The 19,908-nt window shown below is 39.2% G+C and overlaps 1 protein-coding gene across 15 annotated transcripts in view; it reads left to right on the top strand.

Annotated features, from left to right (window-relative positions):
- Nucleotides 1-19,908, top strand: part of cdk11b (cyclin-dependent kinase 11B) — a 63,309-nt gene that overhangs the window by 9,510 nt on the left and 33,891 nt on the right. For 6 of the 15 annotated variants that reach the window (XM_043676276.1, XM_043676275.1, XM_043676280.1 and 3 more), the window contains 4 exons: nucleotides 4,997-5,029; nucleotides 8,336-8,457; nucleotides 12,859-12,983; nucleotides 14,130-14,255. In XM_043676276.1, the coding sequence (XP_043532211.1) occupies nucleotides 4,997-5,029; nucleotides 8,336-8,457; nucleotides 12,859-12,983; nucleotides 14,130-14,255 (406 nt within the window). Of the gene's footprint in view, nucleotides 1-4,996; nucleotides 5,030-8,335; nucleotides 8,458-12,858; nucleotides 12,984-14,129; nucleotides 14,256-19,908 lie in introns of those variants that run through there. The other 9 variants (XM_043676287.1, XM_043676285.1, XM_043676286.1 and 6 more) reach the window with 4 other exon arrangements.

The following is a 19,908-nucleotide window of genomic DNA, read 5'->3' as shown; positions in this document are numbered from 1 at the left end:
TTCAGGTCCATTGTATCCTGAAAGTGGCAATGCAGGTCGATAAAGTGGTCAAGGAGGTATACTTTCCTTCATCGGACGGGGCACTGAGTACAAGAGTTGGCGGGTCATGTTACGGTTGTAAAGGACTTTGGTTCAGCCACGTTTGGAATACTGCATACAGTATTCCAAGCGTGACCAGAATGATGTGGCTGCTTTGGAGAGGGTGCAGAGGAGGTTCACCAGGCTGTTGCCTGGTATGGAGGATGCTAGCTATGACGAGAGGTTGAGTAGATTAGGATTATTTTCATTCGAAAGACAGAGATTGAGGGGAGACCTGATTGAGGTCTACAAAATCATGAGAGGTATAGGGTGGATGGCAAGAAGCCTTTTCCCAGAGTGAGGGACTCAATTACTAGGGGGTCACGAGTTAAAGCTAAGAGAGGAAAGTTTAAGGGAAATATGTGGAAAGTTCTTTGTGCTGAGGTTGGTGGGTACCTGGAACACATCACCAGTGGAGGTGGTGAGGACAGGCACAATAGTGTCATTTAAGATGTATCTAGACAGCTAAATGAATGGGCAGGGGGCAGAGGGGTACAGATCTTTGGAAAGTAGGCTACAGGTTTAGATAGAGGATCTGGATTGGCACAGGCTTGGAGGGTCGAAGGGCCTGTTCCAGAGCTGTAATTTTCATTATTCTTTGTATATTCACTGGAGTTCAGAAGAATGGGAGAATATCATAGAAACCTATAAAATTCTGACAAGATAGATAGAGGAAGGATGTTCCTGATGGTGCTGGTGGTGGGCGGGCTATGAGAGGTGGTTCCAGAAGCAGGGGTTACAGTCAAGAATACAAGTTCAATCATCTAGGACTGAGATTTGGAAAATGTTTTCATTCAGAGTTAAAGTGAGAACATGGTATGAATTCGAGGCGAAGATAGATGTAGCACTTATGGCTGTAGGGAATCAAAGGATATGGCAGGAAAGCAGGAGCTGGCTATTGAGTTGAATGATCAGCCATGATCATAATAAATAATGGAACAATTTCGAAGGGCCAGATGGTCCACTCCTCCCATCTTCTGTTTTCTATATATAACTAGTAACGAATTTGCTAAGTCTTATACAGCACCTTCCAAACTTATTACCTTTACTACCTAGAGGACAAAGGCAGCAGCTATGTGGGAACATCACCTGCATCCACCTGTATTCTTGACCCTCCAAGCCACCAAGCTTTTTGACTCAAGTGAGGTGCTCTTCCTTCAAAATCTTGCAATTCCTTTCCTCGCAGCAATAAGGTGTACCTCTGTTCCAAGGATTTGAGCAGCTTAAGAAGGCAGATCATTTATGTATATCACAAACAACAGTGGGCCCAGCAACTCCTTCAGGTTAATTAGGAGTGGGCAATAAATGCTGCCTGGCAATGATGCCTGCATATTATGGATGAATTAAACAAAAAGTGGGCTCATAACCGAAAACCGCTGTGAAAGCTACCTGACAGTCCAGAAAGAATAGGCAGGTAGTGCAGGAGTTCCTTAGGGTCCCATTTACTAACCAGTATTCCATTTTGGAAACTGATGAAGGTGCTGGTACCTCAGAGGAATACAGTAAGACCCAGGCTTCTAGCACCACAAGTGGCTTGACTGTAGAGGGTAATAGGACTGAAGAAAGGAAGAGCAATAGTAATAGAAGATTCTTTAATCTTTGGAGCAGACAGGCTGCGATTGAAGACTGACTCCAGGATGCTCGCTTGCCTACCAGGTGCCAGGATCAGAGATGTCGCTGTACAGCTGCAGGGCATCCTGAAAGCGGAGGATGATAGGTTAGAGGTCATGGTACGTGTTGGTTCCAATGGTATGGGCAAAATGAGGAATGAGGTTCTTACATCGAGAGTTCAGGACTTTAGATGGTAGATTAAAAAGCAGGACCTCGATGATTGTAACCTATGGATTACTCTCGGTGCCACATACCGAGTTTAGAAATAGGACAGCTGAATGCGTGGTTCTAGAGTTGGTGTAAGAAGGAGGGTTTTAGATTCCTGGATCACTGGGACCGTTTTTGGGGAAGATGGGATGTGTACAGATGGCACAGCCTGCTCCTGAACCACATTGGGACAAGCAGATGGGTCTGCTAGTGCTGTTGGGAAAAGTTTAAACTGGTCTGTCGGGGGAAGGGGACAAATAAAATTTTGACACATCATATTATAGCAAAGGAAGCAAGTCAGAGTAAGTTCAGCTTTGTTGAGTGTCAAAAGAGTAAGGCACGGCTGAATGGTCTTTAATGCTAGGACTGTAATCGGTAAGACTGATGAGTTAATGGCATGGATTGACACATAGATGTCTGATATTGTCATTACAGAAACATGGCTGAGGGAAAGGCTGGACTGGCAACTCATCATTCCAGGGTGTCAGACCTTTAGGTGAGACAGAGGAGGCTGTAAAAAGGATGATGGTGTAGCATTATTAATTAAGGAGTGAATTACTGCAGTCGGATGAGATGATATCTTGGAAGGACCTTCAAAAGAGGCTTTGTAGTTGGAATTTAAGAATGTTAAGCGGGCAACCAGTTACTGGGAGTGTATTATAGACCCCCAAAGAGTCAGCGGAAATAGAGAAACAAATATGTAGACAGTTCACAAAGCTGTGTAAGAGTAATAATGTATAATTATACTCAAGGTTTTCAACTTTCTCAGCATAAATTGAGAAAGCCATAGTCTTAAGGTTTAGAGGGGGTTTCTTGAAAGGTATTTTTTGTAACAATATGTTGAAGGCCCAAGAGGGGTGCTGCAGTGGTTGATCTGGTTCTTGGGAATGATGCTGGACAAGGGTCAGTGGAGCATTTAGGTGATATCGACCACAACAAAGTACGGTTTAAATTTATTCTGGACAAGGAAAAAGATGACTTGCAAAAGATGGCTTTGGATTGGGAGAAGGCAGATTTTATTAAAATAAAGCAGAATCTGGCCACAGTAAACTGAAAACCACTCCTTGCAGGTAAATCTACAACAGAGCAATGGGGGGCATTTAGAAAGGAGCTGAGGAAGAGAACAGGTCAATGTGTACCTTTTTAGAGGAAAATATGAGCAATAAGTTCAGAGAACCCTGGATTGCTAGGAGAGTTAAGTCCAAAGGGAACAATTCAGTTGCCACCCTAGAGGAATATGGGAAATACAGGAGGGAACTTAAAGTAATTAAAAGAACAATAAGGAATTTGAAAAAGGATTAGTGAACAGGATTAGGGAGAATCCGAAAATATTTTATGAATACATTAAAGGGAAGAGGTTAACCAGGGAAGAGTAGAGCCCATCGGGGAGCAAGGGTCCAACCTGTATGTAAATCCGCAGGATATTGGAAGGTTGTTAGATGAATATTTCTCTTTGGCCTTCACTTTGGAAAAGGAATACATTGATACGGAATTCAGGAAAAGGGACTGTGAGGAACTTGCACAGGTTGACATAGGGAGGTATTGGAGGCTCTGTCAGGCTTAAAAATAGACAATTTCCTTGGCCCAGATGAACTGCATCCCAGGCTGCTGTGGGAGGTGAAGCAGGAAATTGCAGGGGTTCTGACGCTTTAAATTCCCCTCTGGCCATGGGGGAATTGCCACAGGACTGAGGATGGCTACTGTGGTTCCATTTTTTAAGACCCCAAGTTTGGTAGAGTGGTTTAAAGCGAAGCTTCTGGTTATAGGCTACAGAAAGATATAGATGGGTTGGGCAGGCCAATGGCAGTTGGTATTTAACCCTGCCAAATGTGTGAGGTGATGCACTTTGGAAGAGGAACAAGATGAGGGAGTGTTTAATGAATGGCAGGACACTGGGTAGCTTCGAGGAACAGAGCGATCTTGGGATAATTATTCACCGATTCCTGAAGTTCGCAGGGCATGTGAATAGGATAATTAAGACATATGTGATGTTTACTTTCATTTGTTATGGCATAGAGTATAAGAACAAGGAGATAATGTTGTACAGGTGCTGGGTCAGTCCACAACTGGAGTACTGTGTGCAGTTCTGATTACCTCACTACAGGAAGGATGTGATAGCAGTAGAGGGGGGAGGCAGAGGAGGTACGCTTAGGTGTTCCCTGGGATGAAGAAATTGAGCCACAAGGAGAGACCTGTTAGGCTTAATTGTTTTCTTTTGAGCAGAAAAGTCTAAGGGGAGATATTGTTGAGGTGTATGAGATTGAGGGCTATGAATGGGGTGAGCAGAGAGCAGCTGTTCCCTTTGATTGAGAGGTCAGTCATGAGAGGGCATAGTTTAGGGTAAGAGTCAGGAGATTCAGAAGGGATGGGAAAAAAATCTCTTCACTCAGTGGGTGATGGGAACCTGGAATGCACTACCTGGGAAGGTAGTAGATGCTGGAAACCTTAAATCCTTAAAAATTATTTGGATGAGTACTTCAAATTTCATAACATTCAAGGAATTGAGGCAGGTACATGAAATTGAGATTAGTATACTTTTAGTGGTAGTTGTGTTGGTGCAGACTCGATGGGTTGAAGGGCCTTTTATGCGCTGCATGATTCTGATTGTCATAAAGCCTGACTGGTTCACTAAAGCCCTTCAAGTAAGGAAACTAATTACATTGGCCTGATCTAGCTTACACGTAACTCCAGTTGCACATAGTCTGGTTGACTGAATACTTTCATGACTACTGGGAAAGGGCATAAATGTTGTCTTATCAACCTCTCCTATATCTCAGGACGAGGTTTGGTTTTTATAGTTCACAACTTCCAATTCAGTGATGAGCTTGTGAGCAGGTTAATTCAGTTCAGAAAGCTTTTCATCTTGATTTCACAAGATATATAATATGCTCTGTTGGTTGGCTTTGAACAATTGACAAAGTCCTTAGAAGGCAGAACTCATTGTGAACTTGTTTTAGATATTGATAAATACTGAAACTTAAGACAAATTATAAAGGTACCCTTCAGACAGCAAATAAATTTTTCATTTTATTTAATTGCATAAATCACAACTTGAATACCCTCTTGCAAGAAAAATATGTCTTTCTCGGTTCATTTATAGCCCTCGCTGTGGAGGTGCCCATCCAGAATTCTGGTTAGTTATTTTCCTTTTTTCTGGTGATATAATTAGTTACTTTTTAATCTACTGTAAGAATTAGTATATTGTATTGTCATATGTTATAACTGAAAAAATTATGACTTGTATTGATTTGCTTGGTTTCTAAAATATATACCATCCTTTTATAGAGTCATAGAGTTGTACAGCATGGAAAAAGACCCTTTGGTCGGCATGGATGTGTTGGACCAGATATCTAAATTGATTTGGTCCTATTTGTCAGCATTTGGCCCATATCCCTCTAAATCCATCCTGTTAATGTGCCCATCCAGATCCCTTTTAAATGTTGTAATAGTACCAGCCTCCACTGGTCACTCATTCCATACATGCAACACCCTATGCATGAAAGCATTATCCCTTAGTTCCCTTTCAAATCTTTCCCCTCATCTTAAACTGATGCTGTCTAGCTTTGGACATCCCTACCCCGGGAGAAAGACCTTGGCTATTCACCCTATCCATGCCCCTCATGATTCTCTAACTCTATGTGGTCACCCCTCAGCCTCGACGCTCCAGGGCAAATAGTCCCTTCCTATTCAGCCTCTCCCTACAGCTCAAACCCTTCAACCCCAGCAATATCCTCATGAATCTTATCTGCATCCTTTCAAGTTTAACAGCATCTTTCCTATTGCAGGGAGACCAGAATTGAACGCAGTATTCTAAAAGTGGCCTAACCAATATCCTATACAGCCGCAACATGACCTCCCAATTCTTTCCTCAGTGCACTGATCAATAAGGGTGAAATGTCTACTTTACTACCCTGTCTACCTGTGACTCCACCTTCAAGGAACTATGAACTTGCACCCAAGTTCTCTTCGTTTGGCAACACTCACCAGGACTCCATCATTACATTTATAAGTCCTGCCTTGACTTACCTTACCCAAATGCAACACCTCACATTTGTCTAAATTAAACTTCATCTGCCACTTCGTGGCTCATCTGATCAAGGTCTTGTGTACTCTGCGATAACCTTCTTCACTGTCCACTATGCCAACACTTTTGGTATCATCTGCAAACCTACTAACCATTCCTCCTATATTCACATCCAAATCATTTAATTTTCTCTGGGGCAAAGGATCTGAATTTATTAAATTCAATCCTGTTCTATTTTATAGATTGGTCATAATTAGAAGATAAATCGAAGAAAAATTGAAATTTAATTTGACCCTGCCAGTACTTCTATATTAGTTTTTAACTTCTGTAGTGTAATGGTCATGTTTACTTGTCTATTATTCAGTATTTGGGTCACCAACAAGGATACTTGTTCACAGTCTGTCCCATATTGTCATGTCTGACAGCGCACCCAAGGTTGAGCATCTATGATGTGGTCATTTCAGTTTTAAAGATCTAGGCTTTCAATTTGCCTGGACCGCTCAAAAGTTTTTAAAAGCCTATCTACATCTGCCAAACCACTTTCAGGCAAAAGGAGCAAGATAAGTAAAATATTTATAATTACATTTTTACAAGGAAGAAGAATTAGTAACAGATATAAATAATGAAGATAACAAAATTTAACATTTCTAAAGGAAGTGCTGTGAACTGAGTTGTCTCAGTCTCTGTAAGAGGCTTGATCTCCTGATCTGTGTCGAGTTACTCGCCTTGACAGTACTTACTGCTGTACAGTAAAGTCCATGTCAATCCAACAGTCGAATATATTTGAGGAAGTCTTTTGTAATGTTTTCTTCATGTTACGTAAACAATGTTTTTTAGGCTTTTCTTCAGCCTCTAAACTGAGATGAGTGGGAGAAGGTCAGTTAGCTGCCTTGTGTCTGATCCACCAGTCAGTTAAATCGTGATCTCTGACCTAACTCCATACAAGTCTGCCCTCTGCTCCACTTCCTTTCAGACCTTTTGGTTAACAAAATTCTAGCATTTATTTAAAATTAACAATTAAGCTAGCATCCGTAACATTAGAGACCCAGTTCACCTTAAGGATAGTTAGTGATGGGCAACAAATGTCAGCATAGCCAACAGTGGTCACACTACATGTAAGAATGTTTAAAAATACTATTTAAAGAAAGAGATCCAAACTTCCACCACCCTTTGTGTGTGAAAGTCTTTACTGGTGTCACTCCTGAAAGGTTTAATACTGATTTTTTAATGAGATTCCCTAACTGGAGGAAATAGTTTCTCTCTATCTAACATCTTTGTTTCCTGTAACACCTTCAATACCTCCATCAAATCAACCTTTCAGTTTCTGTTTTTCACCGTAAATGACCCTAGTTTGTGTAATGATTTCATCCCTTGTAATTTTTGTTTATTAGTGCTGTTATAGTTATTGCTTCTCTGAACGTTCCTTACGGTGCGTATATGTGCTTTCTCCTCACTAGGTTGCTACCCAGTTGGTTTATTTACCAACCCAGTGAAGTTTTTGAAATTGCTGCCAATTACCTTTTAACCAGCATTGCAGGAACATTTGTTTGAAAGTAATTGCATGTCATGGTGTGACAACTATAAGTTTTAAAGCCAGCCTGAACTTTGGATTTTAGTTAAAAATAATCTGTGGAAGTATTTTTCACCTTACTGAGTGAAATATTCCACAGACGCACAGTATCTTTGATACTTTAAGCTAATGATAGAAATGTATTGAAAAATTTATAAAAAATATGACTCTAAAATTATTGGTCAACATTTGTTACTAAGGTGTCGCAGAGGTCTTATTTTCAAAATAGTACAGAAATGTGTGTTGTTGGTACCAAAGTGAAGTCCTTTTATTGTCCCTTTCAATTTGCCAGCAGAAAGAAAATCTTTTAAGGAGGTGACAATAAAGGGATCTTTCCTAAATGTGATATACTTTTCTGCAGGAATTTTGGTGCTTTGCAATATAGGTGCAGGGAAACAGATCCCTTTTCCAGCAACTGCTACTGTTTTTATGAAAGTTGTAAATTTGAAAATGGATTTTAACACTCGCCTGTGGTTAAACTGCAGAATGTTGAATGCTAAAGAGCATTTTGGCTACTAAAAACAACTATCAAATCCTGTGGTATCAGGTGTACAAATTAAGTTGTGTGACTTCTCTATGCCACTGTTTTCATTTTTAGATTTTTTACAAGCCTTGACATTCTCACAAAAATCTGTAACACGTGACATTTCAAGCCCTCAAGTGATGAGAAAACTACTAAAGTGTAGACGGAAATGAGAAAAATGATTGTGGAAATTGATGATGAAAAATGTCATAAGACCAGATTAATTAGAACATGAGAAAAGTGTCATAGACAAGATGTGAAAACTAAAATGTTAACAGTGTGAAACAGTCCAGAATTACCATTCTATTTTTATACATCTCAGTTGGATGACAGGGATTCTAAGCGGGACTCACTGGAGGAAGGAGAGCTTCAGGAACACAAGGACAAGATGGAGATAACTATACGCAATTCACCACATCGACGAGAAGGATCTATAGATGATCGGTATGTTTTCCAATTTAAAAAGAAACACTTATTAATGTCCTCCCAGTAAACTTCAATATAAACGCCTATTCAAAAAAAGTTCAGGCCAAATACTTTTTATTTTGCAGATCAGTGAAAGGAGTCATTGACCCTTAATGTAGATCTATCACCAGTTTGATGCTGTTCTTCAAGCTTAATATGTTTTCCACCTGTAGCGAAAATGTGATTTTGTGTGATCCGTTTAGAGGAACCTCGATTAGCCGAACAAGATGGGCAGGCTCGATTTTGTTCAGATAATTGATTATTTGGATAATTGATTTTTTACCTTAAAAAGGGAAGCCATGCTGATCTAATGCTGTGCTGTACTGGAGAATTTGTTTAAATGTATAATCTTAACGTATTGAGCGTAAGAGGACACACATTTCACATGATGAACAAAATAAAGCATGATAACGTGAGAAAACCTTTGTGAAAATACAGCAGTAGTTTGCATTTGGCAAGGAGTGGTGAAGACAGCTTTAAACAAGGTCCCAAACAGCTTCTACGATCACGAGCAATTTTCAGTTTCCAGGAATTATGTCTTGCGATAGAAAGGCAGAAACACAGCCTCACACATGCATTTATGTTCTCGGCCTTTTGTTTCATGAATGGCCTGGTAAAGTGGCGGGAATACTGTAAAACACTTTTGCAAAGGGCTGTGTATCCAGTAAAAGTATCCAGTCGCTGATGCTTGAGCTGCTTGTTTTTGTTTTTGCCAGCGTTTTCACATGTTCTTCAGTACAAGAAAATCGAATACACTTACCTCTTTGATGTAAAGTTTTTGCGGCATCTTCCGATAATCTGAAATTCAGATAATCGATATTTGGATAATCGAGGTTCCTCTTCATTGTGTTTTGAAACTACCTGTTAAAAAGAGAGAATTCAAAGAACAGTTATTTGGCAACTTCTCCTCTAATAATAGCAGTTTATTTACTCAGAAAGCTGGTCCATTTTAAAATGTTTTTATTTTGAAAATTATATTGGCATGAATGAAGTCCCACAGTCTTTTGTTTCCATTCTTTGTATTGGCATCAATTGAAGTAGTGCAGCTCTTTTCCCAAGTGCCCATGAAAATAAAACATTTGATCATTTTTTGGCATTGACTTTCCCGTGTCCGGCATATATAGTTTCTGCCTGTGAATAGATGAAAAATGTGTTCTGTGTTTTATAACCATTAAGTTGACAACAGGTTCAATTAATGTCAAGTTTCATGTGTGAGAAACTGAAGCCATTCTGCTGAGGAAGCGCAGTACAAATATTTTTTTAAAATATCTGCCAATTATCAGTCTGTGTTAATCATCAAACCACTGTAAGTGCACTCCAGACATATGTAACATTATTATCCCTTTTGTGAGAGTTTGATAACTAGATAAATCATTTTTTGATAAGTATATTTGTCATTGTCCATCGATTTTAAATTAAACATGGTCAATTTATGTCACCTTCCAATTTATGCAAGTGGAACTGTTACCTTTTACTATTTCATGAAGTATAGAAGATGCATTTTAATACCTTATGCCATTCATTGTACAGAGTTTAAATCCTAAGTTTCTTCTTATTGCCATAGAAAAAGTCAAATATTTACCCTGTCTTCTGGATAAAACCAGGAAACTTAATTTGAATTAAATCATTTCTATAAGCTAGAAAACTTTCCTAGTTTTAGCGTTGCTGTAAAATCAATACACATTGTCAAGGCTTTGCATCTTGTGTTCGTCAGAAATTTTGTAAGAATGTCGCTGTGAAAGGGAGCAATGTTTTTCTATGGTATGAGAAGACTGCTGATTTGTTGGTGCACCAACTCTGGTACAGTGTGGCTGTGGCACGAGTACCAGTTAGTTGATCACTGACAGTTAACTATAAAACTGCTAAAAATTTCAACCAAGCAGATGGCTTCTGGCCAAAGCTTTCCTTGAAAAATGAGCCGGAGTCTGGCTCCCATCTATTGGGTTAAGTTGCAATTGACACTATATATGTGTATTCTTTCTGTCTGCAATAAACAGGGTTTTAGTATTAATATATGTAACAGATGTAGGTTTGCTTACTGAGCTGGAAGGTTTGTTTTCATACGTTTCATCAACGTACTAGGTAACATCTTCATTGAGCCTCCAGATGAAGCACTGGTGGTGTAGTCTGCTTGCTATTTATCTGTTTGGGTTTCCTTGGGGTGGTGATGCCATTTCCTGTGACAATGTCATTTCCTGGTCTTTTTCTCAGGGCGTAGTAAATGGGATCCAAATCAATGTGTGTGTTGATAGAGTTCCAGTTAGAATGCCATGCTTCTAGAAATTCATGTGCGTGTCTCTGTTTGGTTTGTCCTAGGATGGGTGTCTTGTCCCAGTCGAAGTGGTGTCCATCCTCTTCTGTTTGAAAGGATACTAGTGAGAGTGGATCATGTCCTTTTTGTGGCTAGTTGATGTTCATGTATCTTGGTGACAAGTTTTCTGCCTTTTTGCCCAATGTAGTGTTTGTTACCGTTCTTATAAGGTATTTTGTAAATGACATTTGTTTCGTTTGTTTGTCTGTATACAGACCCTATACAGAGAACAAGCAAAACGGGCGGCACGGTGGCTCAGTGGTTAGCACTGCTGCTTCATAGCATCAGGGTCCCAGGTTCGATTCCAGCCTTGGGCGACTGTCTGTGTGGAGTTTGCACATTCTCCACGTGACTGTGTGGGTTTCCTCCGGGTGCTCGGGTTTCTTCCCACAGTCCAAAGGTGTGCAGATCAGGTGAATTGGCCATGCTAAATTGCCCATAGTGTTAGATGCATTAGTCAGAGGGAAATGGGTCTTGGTAGGTTACTCTTTGGAGGGTCGGTGTGGACTGGTTGGGCTGAAAGGCCTGTTTCCACACTGTAGGAATCTAAAAAAAATGTCATTTGCAAAATACCTTGCAAGAATTGTAACAAACATTACATTGGGCAAGCAGGCAGAAAACTAGCCACCAGGATACATGAACATCAACTAACCACAAAAAGGACATGACCCACTCTCACTAGTATCCTTACATACGGATGAGGAAGGACACCCCTTCAACTGGGACAAGACATCTATCCTAGGACAAGCCAAATAGAGACACACACGTGAATTTCTAGAAGCATGACATTCCAACCGGAGCTCCTATCAACAAACACATTGATTTGGATCCCATTTACCACGCCCTGAGAAAAAGACCAGGAAATGACATCATCATAGGAAATGACATCACTAGCGGAAATGGCAACACCAACCCATGGAAATCCAAACATATAAATAGAAAGCGGGCTGCACCACCAGTGCTTCATCCGGAGGTTCACTGAAGATGTTACCCAGTATGGTGATGAAACCTCTGAAAACGAACCTTCCAGCTCAACGAGCAAACTTACATCCAGAACCTCAACCTGAGCTACAAATCTTCTCAAAACATATGTACCTTCCAGTATGCACAAGAATGGTTACACTGTCGGCCCAACAACAATCTTACGATTGTCAACATAACTCTGGAGTATACTAGAAACTTTAGCAAATATTTATCTAATGAGGAGTCACATCTAATATTGGGCACTGTTGAGTTTTGCAAGCATGGGCACATAGAGTTGGGTTAGACAGTTGCAAATGTCTCATACAGAATGATTATGGAGGTGACCGTGTTGAACTGGGGTGGACAAAGTCAGAAGTCACAAGATGCCAAGTTATAATCCAACAGATTTATTAGAAATCACAAGCTTTCGGAGGGCTGCTCCTTTAGGTGACTTCACATAAACATTTTGGACTATAACCTGGTGTCTTGTGATGTCTCTTAGAATATAAAATTGTTCCTCCCCTTTCCATTGGTATTCTTGTGAATGTTCATTTGAGTACAAGACAAAATACTTTGACAAACTCTTTTCTCAGCAGCAGTCAAGTTCCAAGCAACTTGTTTATTTGTGGATGTTTTAGCGGTCTTGAGCCCTATAATTTCCAGCTGTATTTTGCAACAATTCTGTAGCAATGCATGTAAGTTTGCTCGCTGAGCTGGAAGGTTCATTTTCAGATGTATCGGCACCATACTAGGTAACGTTATTAGTGAGCCTCCGGTGAAGCACTGGTGGTATGGCCCACTTTTTTATTTGTGTTTAGGTTACCAAGGAAATCTAAACACATAAATAAAAAGTGGACCATACCATGAGTACTTTACCAGAGCCTAAATGATGATGTTAACATAGTACTGAGCAGAAACGTTTAAAAACAAACCTTCCAGCTCAGTGAGCAAACTTCCATCCAGAACCTCAACCTAAGCTGCAAATCTTCTCAAACGTCAATGTTCTGAAGAAATGTTATGCTGCCGTTTCACAGACCAAGGCTAAGTGTTGTATTTACTGATCAATTGCATTGATTTTAATGACAGTTTCTTTTTAAATGACATAGAGGTGAGGAGGATGATTCTTTGGCAATAAAACCTCCTCAACAAACCTCTAAAAAAGAAAAGTCACATCACAGAAAAGAGGAACGGAGAAAGGAAAAGCGAAGACATCGAAGCAGATCGGCTGAAGGTGAGAGATGGTAGCTTTATTTTAAACAACTTTACATGATGTGAAATGTACTTCAGTATTTGGAAACTTAGTGTCAGGTGTCCTGTGAATTTAGATTTCTGATTTGATTTTGAAAATTATTAAAAAGTGAGCTTTTGGTATACTTTTGCTTAATACGTAGCTTTTGAATTTCATTAAGCATGCAGAATGCACTTCTGTTCAGTAATTTTAACATGAAGCCAGGGAAATAATTGTTAAAGATTTTGGTAAACAAATACTTAAGCTGCATGAGTGATTGCACAGTGCAACATCAAGATTAAAGATATGCAAGTTTAAGATGTTTATATGTAAATATTTGTTTTGGTAATGAAACAAAGATAGATAAACAGGCCATCTCAAAAGGTTATTTCAGCCGTAAAGGATAAGTATGCCGAGCATGCGAGGTGAAGGATAAAAAGATTAGCAGTAAATGTAACAAAGACGGCTGAAGTACTGAGGGTGGAAATTGCACATGTATTACCATTGGGAGGCATGCAGACAGATGGGGGGCTATTCAAGGCATACACGAGGGTCAGGGGAAGATAGTGGAACATGAGCACAGAGAATGGTCAAGGAAAGTGAGTGTGAAAATACTAAATTTTATATACTTAATATAATTTAAATTTAGATATCAGGTTGCATGTTGTGTTAAATGTAATATTTAGTGGATAACTGAAACAAATTTAACTTGTCAGTAGACTGTTTTGTGCTTAATTTTAATATTCCATTAAAGGATCAGACCAAGAAATCAGCTATAAGATTTTAGGAAAATAAGCATACCAGGAGGCAATAGAACAACAAATAAATGGATTGTTTTATAACAATTTTCTGTGGAAAGAGAATAAAGTCCTATGAAGGAAGTAAAAATTGCAATGTCAAGACTGTAGCGGCTGAATCAAGAATCTCTAGACGATGTAACCTTGGTGAAGAGCTAGGTCATTTGAGGATGACTTAGAGACTGTTAGGATAATAAAACAATAGGCAGATAAAAGAACGATCCTCAGAATCTTAAAATTCTGTTTGAAGTGGGAGAGGGTTAAAGACTAGGAAAAGTATTTAAAAGATATTTGGATAGAAATGTTGAGGGATTACTGAATGGCAGAGTGTTAAATGAATTCTTTACAACAGTCTTCAGAACTGAATCATGGGAAACGAAGACTGTTACGAAGAAACTCAAAGAATTTAATGTCTACAGGGCACTTAAGGCAGATGAGATGAACTTTAAAATCTTCAAGGAAATGAGCCAAGAAATGGGTAAGGCTCTCATTGATATATTTAGGAGGTCTGTAAATACAGAAGATGTACTTGAGGATTGTGAATGTTATCCCAATGTATGTATTTTTAAGGAATGAGCCAATGAAACTTGCAATTGATCTACCGACACTTCTTGAAAAAAAGGCTTCAGCATTGTGCAGAATGTTGAAGCAGTAATAAGGATTGATCAGCATGGCTTTAAATGTTATACCTCATGCTCACTACTGGAATTGCTTATTGGAATGGAGGTAATTAAATTATTGCGCAAGGACAATGAGGTACAATTTACTTCCCAAGTCGGGTCACCATGCTATATTTTAACAATAGTCCAGTCAATCTGTTGCATAGGTTTAGCATGAGTTCTTTGCTTTTACATTCTTTCTAATGATAAAGATTTGTGTGTCTGAAACCCAACACGTTCTAAAGTTTTGCTGTTTATATACGTGTGTATATTTATAAGTATATTTAAACACATGTATATACTTTGTCTCATTCCTCTTACTACTGTATGCTAAATCCCCATTATCTGCATTAAATTTTATACAACACCTGTTGTCCAGTCTACTAATCTATCTAACTTCCTGAAGTTGCTTATGCTTCTCATCATTAACAACACTTTGTATTTCTGTATCCTTTCCAAAGTTTTATTTTTAAAAACTTCTTTATGGGATGAGGGCAACATCGATTAGACCAGCTGTATCGATCCTCCCTATATGCTCTGGAGAAGGTGGTGGTGAGATACCTTCTTATACTCCTGCAGTTCCTTGGGGGAAGTGTAGGTCCATGCATAGCTATTATGATGGGAATTCAAGAGTTTGACAGTGAAAGAATTACATTATAGTTCCAAATCAGGCTGGTGAGTGACTCGGATGGGAATGTGCAGATGATAGTGTGTTCATGCATCATCTATTGCCATTCTTCTGAGAGAGAGAAATTGTGGGTTTGAAAGGTCTGGTGAGTTGCATCTTGTAAGTGATACACACTGCTGCCTCTGTGTGTAAATGGTGAATTGAATGTTGATGGGGTGCATCTCCAGCATGCTGTTTTTGTTTTGGATGGTGTCAAGCTTCTTTAGTGTTTTGAAGCTGCATTAATCCGGGAAAGTAAAGAGTATCCCATTACACTTCTGATGTGTGCCTTGTAGATGGTGAAAGGCATTTGGGAACAGAAGATGAGTGATTCAGCAGAGAATGCTAGTCTTTAAATCTGTTCTTGTAGCTACAAAACTTATGTCACCAGTTCAGTTTCTGATTAATTACAACCCCCAGGATGTTTACAAGGGAGATAGTAATGCTATTGAATGTCGCGGGTCCTCGTTAGATTCGCTCTTGTTGGAGATGGTCATTGCCTGGTACTTGCAAGTCTCAAATGTCAACCCAAGCCTGGATGTAGTCCAGTTCTTGCTGCACTTTGTTTTTTTCAGTATCTGAGGTGTCATGAATGGTGTTGAGTGTTGTGCAACGATCAGTGAACATTCCCGTTTCTGCCCTTTTAAATGTATCCAAAGGTTGAGCCTGGAATACAACCTTAAAGAATTACTGCAGTGATATCTTGGGACTAAAATAACTGACATCAGCAGTCATAATCATCTTCTTTATGTTCGGTCTGACTTTGTCCCTCTGAGTCTCCAATTTTGATAAGGCTCCTCGTTTCCATGCTCAGTCATAGAGTCTTACTGCATGGAAACAGACCCTATGGGTCCAAGCTGACCAGATATTCTAAATTAATCTAGTCCCATTTGCCAGCATTTGGCCCTTAAGCTCTCTTAAACCTTTCTATTGATGTATCCCATCCAGATCCTTTTTAAATGTTGTAATTGTACCAGTCCCCACCACTTCCTCTGGCAACTCATTCCATACACGCAGCACCTTCTATGTGAAAAAGTTGCCCCTTAGGTCCCTTTTTATATCTTTCCCCTCTCACCTTAAACCTATGCCATCTGGTTTTGACTATTCACCCTGTCCATGCGCCTCATGATTTTATAAGCTTCGATAAATAAGGTCACCCCTCAACCTCTGGCGCTCCAGGGAAAACAGCCCCAGCTTATTTAGCCTCTCCCGAGAGCTCAAACCCTCCAACCCTGGTACATCCTTGTAAATCTTTTCTGCATCCTTTCACCATCAGGTGGTGCCTTGATGTGAAAGGCAGTTATTGCCACTTCATGTGCCACTTTATGTCTATTCTGATTGGTATTGCCGTGAAATAGCTGAGATCTTGGTGAAGAGCACCATGTTTCCACTCCTGCCATGCGGAAAGTATAAATTTGTATCTTCCAGTTCATGTTGCCATGTTCCTCCTAATACTGGCTGCCATAATTTTATCAGTAAGCCTCCAACACAACTTGAAAATCCATCCACACAGCAATTACTGAACCTTTTTAATGCGTGCCATTTTACAGTTCCAAAAAAACCCACTAAATGTGTAAACCATGTTATACCATTAGACATCAGTTCTGACCATCCTCAGTTAATGCATATATTTCTATTTGGGCATTCATTGTATCCTTGACTCTAGGTTCATATTCCAAGGTACACTTTTTCAAATCCATCATTTTCTGGAGGAGGCTGTCAGTTTTAGGAACTTGCCAGTTGTCAGAAAAATATTTCTGAATGCACTTTCCAAATGAGAACATCCTGATTCAGTGAAAAGTGAGTGCAATAGGACTTACTGAATTGATTGCAAAACACTTCAGGTTAATGTCACTCCAGTGCTGATGTTAATTAACTTATCTCATATGAGATATAATAACTGGGCTCTTATGGTCCAGTTGTAGTGTCCCTGCCTCTGAACCACGAGGCTAGAGTTCCATTCCTACCCGTTGCATGTGTGTAAAATAAGAACTTTGAGGAGGTTGATTAGAAAAATTTTAGATTTAATAACTCTCATGTCTTGCCTACTTCCCCACATCAGCACAATCCGTTCTTGCTGTGTTCCAAATGCCCAGTCCAAATCTGCTAAAATAATTAATACTTTTATGGAGGAGTTTAATATTGTTGATCCTTGCTGGATCTTTAATCCCTCTAAAAAGGAATTTTTTTTTTGCATGTCCACTACACTTCCACATGTATTGATTTATTTTTGATGGATGGCAGATTGCTGACATCCATTCCTGGTTGCAAATATGATCAGTTGTTTTACCAGACCATGCATCTGTCTCTATGAATATAAGCTTTTAGAAGTTTCTTAATACACGCCCACCTTAGCGTCTCAATACTCGCTTACTCTTAAAAGGAAGATTTTGTTAATTTTGTCTCTTGGAGGATAGATTTTTAAATAAAAATAACAAAACTCCAGACATTCCAGTTCCCTTGCTGTGAGAAACCCTGAAGGCATTCATCAGGGATGAAACAATTTCTTATGCAACACATAGGAAAATATTTATGTCAATTATATTTTCCTTTGTGCAATCTCTAAATCTTCAGAAAGATATAAAGAGCGCATATCCCTTCAGGTCGAGTATGATGTAGTAATGTCCCAAAACACCACCGAGCTTTTACTTCACTCTAGTTCGAAATTTTATGAACAAGGAGATAGAGCTAGAAATTTGTTGGCACATTAATCGCACCAAATGTCCTCACCTCAATTAATCTCACAAATTAAGGCTAATTCAGGTGTCATGTCAGACCCATTAGAAATCAACAAGACTTTTAAGGAATTTTACATTCCACTTTATTCATCTGAATGTTCTTCTGCAACAGCAAATTTTGATTAAGATTAACGTTCTTACTATTGATCAAAACGTAGCAAAGAAATTGAATCAACCAATCACAATAATAGAAATTGAGGCTACCGCTAGATCACTACAAAGTGGTAAAAGCCCTGGACCTGACAGTTTACTGGCTGAGTTTTATAAAACATTTTGAAGAAAGCTGGCTCTGTTTTTGGTAGATGTGTTTGTTGAAACATTTAATTCTGACTCTCTTCCTCAAACTTTAACTCGGGCATCAATTTATTTGCGTTTAAAGATCCCTCACTGTGGTTCACATCGTCTTATAAGTCTACTAAATGTTGACTTTCAATTATTGTCAAAGCTATTGGCCCTCTGTTTGGAAACCATTGTTCCATCGGTCATATCCTTGGATCAAACTGGATTTATTTGCAACTGGTGCTCCTTTTTTGAATTTTAGGTGGATATTTAATGTTGTTTCCAATTCTTTCCCATCCACTCTCCCTGAGGCATTTGATATCTTAAATGCTGAAAAAGCCTTTTATAGAATAGAATGAAATTATCTTTTTATTTTGCTTTGGGGAAAAAATTATTTCTTGGATCAAACTACTCTATGCATCACCGCAGGCCTCTATCAGGACCAATAACATGAACTCTGATTATTTCTACCTTTATCATTCCACTAGCCAAGGCTGTCCTTTGAAACCACTGCTGTTTGCCATTGTAATTGAATTTCTGTCTGTTGCGCTACGGACTCATCTTGATTTCTCTGGCGTTATTAGAAATGGTGTGGAGTTGAAGATTGCCCTCTATGCAAATAACCTTTTGCTATTTGTCTCGAACGTGTCTCTCCCTATTCCCACCGCACTTGCAGTTTTAGAATCTTTCAGTAAAATTTCTGCGTATAAATTGAATTTTAGCAAAAGTGAGATATTTCCTTTCAATAAGCCTGCTAGATAATTTCCCATTTAAAATAGCCAACTCTGGTTTTGTTTATCTTGATGTACGCACAGCAGTTGCACTAGGCAATTTGTACAGGAGAGGTTTTGAACCGTAACTGATACAAATTAAACGAGACTTTGAATGATATGGTCTCCTTAATTTGTCTGTGACTGCTGGAATCAATTCCATTAAGATGATTATTGTTCCACTAATATTCCACTAATTATTCTCTCTCTTTCTTTTTCCATAAAGTAAATATTCCAAATAAATTAAAGAATGAAACTAAAAAAACTTCTAGGCTATGAAAACCATTGTTATGGACGCCTAAGATACGAGGTGGAATGGCGCTGTCGAATGTTTTGTTTTATTATTGGGCAGCAAACATTAGAAATTTGACCTGTTGGTTCCAATAGGAGAACCTTGATGCTCTCCCAATTTAGTTGACTGTTGAGGCAAATTCCACCCACCCGGTAACATTGGAGGCTTTGTTGCATACACCTCTCGTTTCTCCTACCTCGATTTACATGAACAGTGTTAAAAATCACGCAACACCAGGTTATAGTCCAACAGGTTTAATTGGAAGCACTAGCTTTCGGAGCGCTGCTCTTTCATCAGATGGTTATGGAGGACACAATTGTAAGACACAATTTATAGCAAAAGTTTACAGTGTGATGTAACTGAAATTATACATTGAAAAATACCTTGATTGTTTGTTAAGTCTCTCATCTGTTAGAATGACCATGTTAGTTTCACTTCCTTCATATGTAAATCACAAAACCTTTTTAAAAAGTTACATTCTCAGGTTAACTATAACAGTTGGTGTCAGCCCAGATAAGATGTTGAAAGTGCTCGCGCCCGTGTTCTGTTGTCTGTGCCATAATGTTTAGACTGATTCTAATCTAAAAAATGTGTGTGTGGAAGGTGGGCGTGGGCGGGGGGGAGGGGGCGCGGGCGGGCGGCGGTTGAGAGTGTCTGTGAGAGAGAGTCTATATGTGTGTGAGATAATCTAAAGGGGTCTAAGTCTGAGAGAGGTTGCATGTGTGA

Source organism: Chiloscyllium plagiosum, chromosome 34 (genome assembly GCF_004010195.1).
Source record: "Chiloscyllium plagiosum isolate BGI_BamShark_2017 chromosome 34, ASM401019v2, whole genome shotgun sequence".
In the NCBI taxonomy this organism is placed as follows: Eukaryota; Metazoa; Chordata; class Chondrichthyes; order Orectolobiformes; family Hemiscylliidae; genus Chiloscyllium; species Chiloscyllium plagiosum.
Note: the sequence above shows the minus strand (reverse complement) of the source record. Positions and strands in the feature narration are given on the sequence as shown.